We start from the raw sequence: 6,516 nt of genomic DNA, 5'->3' as shown, positions 1-6,516 counted from the left end.
TCACAGAAGATATGATGTGATGTAAACATGAAAGAAATTGTGGGAATCTGGGTGACATGGAACTTGAACTTCTGGGATCGCCCCGAAGACTTCCTGAAGAAAAGGCTGACGAGAAACCCGGCCTATCCTTTCAGGGAGGTCTCACCTAACAGTGAGTCTGCCTTGATTTTTGTGTTTCATATCGTACGTTTTTTGTTGTCTTTTATATCATACTGTCCGTTCACAAAGACTGCCCAGCCGGGCAACGGATTTGAAATGTGACCGTAACTTTCGACTACTTTCTTAGTGCATGCGCAGTCGTGGTTGTGTGATACAAAATTCAGCGATCTTGCGACCTAAAAGGTTGTCGGAAGCCATTTTCGGCGGTAGATTTCGTCATGACGCTACTCTAACTGAAAATCGTACGATAAAATAATACGACGGCGCATGCGCCTACGCCCAAAACTACTACTCTCCAAGCAGAGGTTGGCGGGGAAAATTGTGACCCTCTTATCCTATTATATGTATATCGTAACGTCGTTGGGTAATGCTGACAAAAAACGGGGCATATGATAAAAGGCCACAATTTTCCCCAACAACCTCTGCTTGGAGAGTACAAAATAAACTATTGTATAGAACAATCTATAATCTCACAATGTCTAGTTGAATTGCTTGTAAAGATAATTTATCTTCAGTATTTGTTGTTTCAAAGACTTTGAAACGTTGAAATTGGGGACTAGGGGCTTCAATTTTATTACCGCACAATATCAAACAGTTCCAAATACCACGCTGTTTTGTGCTATAGAGTCGAAGTGCCTGGCAATGTGTGTACATTGATTATTTCATCTTGAACTACATATTAATTGGACGTTTTGTTTGCTCCTAAGACTTCGCAGTTGAAATCAGGGACTGGCGTCTTCAGTTCGGTTACCTGACGGCTATCTTCGGTGTGGTGACCGTCTTCTCGTGGTACTTCATCTTTGGGTACTTTGACGTAAGTCTTATCCCAATTTTTAAGATTTCAAATAAACTAAAAAGATTTGTGATACTTGATTATCAGTAGAAACCATTTATTGGACTGATAGGTTGAAATGCTTTTCCTTCAGTTGCCGTACACTACAAATTTTGTGTACATTGATTTTATTTCGCCTTCGTAATGGTTGTTGTAGCATACAGGTGAATATCAGTATCTTTGGAATAAATCAATCAAAACGTAAGTGTCAGTGGAGGTCAACAAAATGTACCGTGAGAAAATGAAGAAACACTATACTGCGAATTTCGAATTCCAAGTGTGTAAAAATACTTTTTGTTTCTCTCTGCCGGTCCGATTGTTTTGCTGTGTCGAAATACGACCTTATTATGTATTTCACGATACGAATGATTTTTAAAAGAAATGTTTGCATTTCAGGAGTACTTTTTCCTGTTCACGGTGAGCGCCCTGGTCACGTGCATGTACCTGATCGGGTGTTTCCGCCAGCCCCGGAAACTCGTGCTGAACTCCGAGGCGCTGGAGTACCTGTGGTACAAGGGGGAGGAACTGGTGTACCGCGGCCACTACCACAACGTGTACCTCCGCTTAGCGGGACAGAGTACAGGTACCATCGATTCTTTGTTACAATAGGAGACCATGGTACTAATTTCCGGTCTAGATATCATAGTACCGCGGTCACTACCACGACGTGTACCTCCGCCTAGCGGGACAGAGTACATGTAGGTACCACCGATAAAGTGTTACAGTATTAATTACAGGAGACCAGGGTACTAATGTCTGGTCTAGAAATGATATTATGGCCAGTGTTACAATATTAATTATAGGGGACCATGGTACTAATGTCTGGTCTAGAAATTATATAATGGCCACTTTCACAACGCATGCAACGCTTAGCGGGACAGAGTACAGGTACCATCGATACAGGCTGTTTTACACTATTAATCATAGGAGACCATGGTACTAATGTACGGTCTAGCTATGATTGTACCATGTTCACTACTACAACGTGTTCCTTCGGTCTATACAATTCATGTAGCTGACAAAAAAAACTTGACGCTCTGTTACGGTATCAAATATAGAGGACAGTGGTACTAATATCCTGTTTCATATACATGTATATATCATATATGATACCATCGCGGTCACCATATTCATTGTAACGCTTGTACTGGTCTACACATCATGATTACAGTTACGATGGTGGGTATTTGCGGCTACAGGTATCCTACTACAGATCCATTATAGTATATGCTCCAGTAAAGATTACGTTCCTTTGTTTCAGGTAGTGCTATCTATTACAAGCTGGTTATTCGCGGGTACAAAATTGAAGGACAGGATTTGTGCAGGGGAACGAAGAACAAAGAGGTCTGTTGTAGTACAGGAAGTTTGCGTTTTACATTTTATCTGAAATACCTCGACTTCCACACAATATCTAACTGGCTTAATGGCAATTCATTACGTTTGTATTTGAGTGTGTAATCCATAAAGTTTTATTTCTTTTTCAGAAACTTATAAAGCTTGCGAAACGTCTTGCCGCAAAACTCAACCTCAACTTCTTCGACTACGAGGATTCATCGAGCAATCATATCCTTTTCATTTTATTTTTTTGAAATTGAGTGTAACTTTCTGTTTGTGCAGATCAACTATTACTAAGGAACATTGGAAATGTTTAGTGATTTTTGAGCCACCACCATGGCACTCCTTAAAAGCAGCGTGCAACATCCAAAATTTACCATCAATTAAAACATACCTTACATTTCTATATACCTATGATTCCTTTTATACCTTCTTAACTTCATGATACATGCTATTCGTCACTACTGCCCACCTGTGACCAACAGAAAGACAAGCAGCAGTACACGGTCTACCGGAAGCGCCGCATAACGAGTCTACGTGGTATTACATCATTCTGACCTAACCACAACGTTTAACACTCAGTTAAAATCAGCGTTGTCTACAAATGACTTTTGACGACTGACTTTCTTTACATTGTGTATTCAAAATGTAAAAGATGATGAATATACTAACAAAACGAACACAAGCTATGACTTATCAAAGTTATGGTGCAATCACTATGGCAAGATTTTGTACACTAGTATACTCCACAACTTAAGAAGAGTCCACCTATAGAAAGAAATTTACAATGTAAAACTGATTAATATGATGTTAGAATGTAGAAAAATGCTATCGACAATATGAACAGGCGCATTCATGACGTAATAAAGTGCACGGGCTCAAAGGGTACCCGTATTTTCATGACCCGAATATTTTGGTTATTTTCAGTCTTGTAACCCACACATCAAATTAGCGGGTACGGCCCTGTCAATCTGTTTGGGATACGCCAGCCCCAAGTTATTCATAATCTCAACGAATTTTTCCTTAGTTTGGGTGAGTCGAGGGTTGTGCCGTTTTTCCTCCCCTACGGTGGTCATGGTTTGACCCTTGTAGTCGTGAGCGGGAAAGAGTTAAGTGTCGTCGGGAAGGGTAAAGATTTTCCCCCAGACAGAGTCGTACAGCGTGGCCGGGTTGCCCTCTTGGAAGTCGGTCCGTCCGCAACCGCGTACTAAGAGAGTGTCCCCCGTGAAGGCCATGCGGATGGACTCGTCCAGGAGAACGTACGTCACACAGCCGTTCGTGTGACCGGGAGTTGTGCGGACCTGTAATTGTAAGAAAATACGGAAAAGATCAACAAGAGTTTGAAGATTTTATTTACCAAACAGATAGCTGAGAACAATTTGGCATATCAATTCTTTTGGCTTCTCACCTCCAATGAGAACTTCCCAAACGTGACCTTCTGCCCTTCCTCCAGAAGTACATCTGCCTTGGCTGTACTCGCCCTGCTGATAACACTCTTACACCCCGGTACCAGGCTCTTTAACTTCCCCGTACCTGAAAAAAAGGAGGAAAATTCGTAACGCAAACAGCACTGCAGAAATGCGCAAACTAGCGCAAAAGGGCACAATCACTGGAAACATTTTCATGATGATGATCTTGATCATTGTACATTCACACATTAGGATTCTTCGGCGCCTGGTAGTCCCAAAGCCTTTTTGAGGCTGTAGGGACAGTGGGTTGCTATCCACTGTATAGGGCACGGTATTGGAAGGCGGAGCCCATCCCTCTTCATCCACCCCAACCCCAACTTCCACTGCCTTTTACCTCCCCAACCGAAGTCAGATACCCTTTTTTACACGTGGTTGGAGTGGGGAAAGCGGTGTTAAGTGCAAAACCAGTGCAACTCCGAAACCAGTTATTTTGTATGCACATTAAATGGGATTGCAAATACATGAATATTAAGATAAAGGTAGCAATGATAACTTAAGATAACTCGAAGTTAGCTTATGCGTTGGAGGATTGCAATATAAAGTTATCGCGGTAATGAATTTGGGGAGAAGATTCTTTAGAGAAAAAGGTTATCCTGTATATACATGTATAAGTAAATTTTGGTGTATAAAAAAACGATATAACAATGGGTACAATGCGACGTTTCCTTTTCGTGACGTAGTATGCAACAAGTGATGACGTACCCGTTATGTGATCTGCATGGCAGTGGGTGTTGATGACGTAGATCAGTTTCAGCCCGAGCTCGCTCACCAACTTGGCATCTCGCTCGGCCGTGTCCACCACGGGGTCGATCAACACGGCCTCCTTGGTGTCCTGAGGACAAGAAATATCACATAATCCATTCAGTATCAAACTGATACTCGTACACTAGCGCAATGTGTATGGACAAGTGCGCTACATGCTGATACTTAGTAGATGAAGGACACAGTGGAAGGTAACGTTACACTCTTCCACCCATGCGAGGAAGAGACGGTACTAAGAAAACGTTTTTGCTACTCACAGCTGCTAGTCTTAGCCTGGAGTCCAGCCTTGTTAGCTTCGGCTGTTCCCAACGTCTCTAGGGTCAAAGCTAACAAGGCTTAACTCCAGTCTCTTTCTTCTCTGTCTTTCTATTTGCGTCTACAACAACACCGGTACCCTTTCATCTAAAAATCTTTGTAATGTCTAGAGCCCCAATGAATTTAACGCTCCTGTGTTTCACAGGTATTCACCCACAGCGTAAGTGTAGTCAACTGGAACCCACACGGGGTGAAAAGGTCATGAATAAGTGTACGAAAGAAAAACTTATCTGTATTTGCGTCACATAAGGAATTCATTTAACTAAAAACTAAAACTGGGGGCGTACTTAATGCCCCCGGCAGTAATACTGGGTCAATTTGTCTTTTTGACGATCAGTTGCAAGTGTAACGTTATGTTTTGTTTTGAGAGTTGCTTGTTGTAACCATGGCCATTAGCAGGTCTTTGTTTTGTCACGTAAGCCAGTCGTAGGGTATACTTTAGACCAGAGGCGATGCGATGTAAGGTTCTGTGGGAGGGCATTTGTTTGTGTGCGAACAGACATTATTCTTGTTGCAGGCAATTGCAAACTGTGAAAAGCTTGTGTACAAATATCTATGCGTACAAAGACCAATATAACTTCAAACATGCTATGAAAACAACATAGTAAATGTTGTCGTTAAGTTCACAAATGCACCCAATGGGAAATTGTTGTTGTAATTGTTATCTTACAAACGCGTTGAAAAGGAACAGTCGTACATACCGGCATACGTTTGAGCAAGGAGGTCTCCCTGTGACCTCCTTGGCTTTTAGAACTATATAGCTATCAAGTTAGTTATAAGGAAAGTGCTTCACTATGCACACATCATACGTGCGTAAACATACATTACAGTGTGCAACTGCACAGCGAAGGTTCCACTAGGGGAAAAAAGCCTTCTATGGAGGGAACCAACTTTGTTTTCATTATTATCAACGACGTGGCAAAAGTCAGATTGAAAAATACCCCCTTCCCACTGCTAACGGCTTGTTCACATAAGTCGTCTCATAGGTGCACGACCGCAAATTGAGCCCAATAGTGGGACAGTATTAAATGGTAACACTTTCATCGTACAAAACTCTGCAGTCTTGTCGGACAAAAAGGGATGTCGTAATGTTAAATAATTTTGTCGGTTCTGTCATACTCATAACGTTAGCCTTGCTTGAATTCGGACCCTACAACGACAAAACCGTACGAGTGTGACATAACGTCTTAACACGTAACTTATAAACCATGTCATTTCAAGACGCAGCTAGCTTGCGACAAGCAAACAACAACGTCACCTTGTCGGCCAGTAGGTACGTGTAGGTACTACTCTCCTTCTCAAACAACTGCCGAAACACTAGACTTGTCCTAGCCGTAGTCGCCATGTTTGGTTCGATAGAACTGTTGTTCTGACGTTCGTTCGAGCGTTCGTAATCGGCCCCTTTGTTTCCTCAAGGACACGACCTCATGAAGTGACCTATTTTTAGAGGAGTGTAGGTAAACACTGAAATTAGTGAGGCCACGTCATAGCCAGGGTGATCGCTCAACCTGATATACAACCACGCTTGCAAAGAAGATCTGGAGAGGGATCTTGAGAGGTGAGAGGTAATAAGGAAGACACAGCAATTGGCGACGGCAACGAGACTGCATAAACACGTTAAGAACTTCTCTGTTGTAACGTTAC

The 6,516-nt window shown here is 42.2% G+C and overlaps 2 protein-coding genes across 2 annotated transcripts; one reads left to right on the top strand and one right to left on the bottom strand.

Annotated features, from left to right (window-relative positions):
- The first annotated feature begins 27 nt into the window (after nt 1-27).
- Nucleotides 28-3,235, top strand: LOC136447177 (cation channel sperm-associated auxiliary subunit TMEM249-like). Its single transcript, XM_066445877.1, has 6 exons — nt 28-151; nt 867-973; nt 1,388-1,574; nt 2,253-2,335; nt 2,476-2,556; nt 2,777-3,235. Exons 1-6 carry the CDS (start codon nt 28-30, stop codon nt 2,852-2,854), a joined length of 660 nt encoding a protein of 219 aa, XP_066301974.1. The 3' UTR covers nt 2,855-3,235.
- On the bottom strand, nt 2,936-6,317 carry LOC136447814 (uncharacterized). The gene is given in 4 exon segments (XM_066446879.1): nt 2,936-3,627; nt 3,735-3,859; nt 4,498-4,627; nt 6,131-6,317. Coding segments are annotated over 4 exon segments (720 nt in total). The 5' UTR covers nt 6,218-6,317; the 3' UTR covers nt 2,936-3,249.
- Between the last annotated feature and the right edge of the window lie 199 nt (nt 6,318-6,516).

Source organism: Branchiostoma lanceolatum, chromosome 13 (assembly GCF_035083965.1).
Source record: "Branchiostoma lanceolatum isolate klBraLanc5 chromosome 13, klBraLanc5.hap2, whole genome shotgun sequence".
NCBI lineage: Eukaryota > Metazoa > Chordata > Leptocardii > Amphioxiformes > Branchiostomatidae > Branchiostoma > Branchiostoma lanceolatum.
This window is presented reverse-complemented; position numbering and strand designations above follow the sequence as displayed.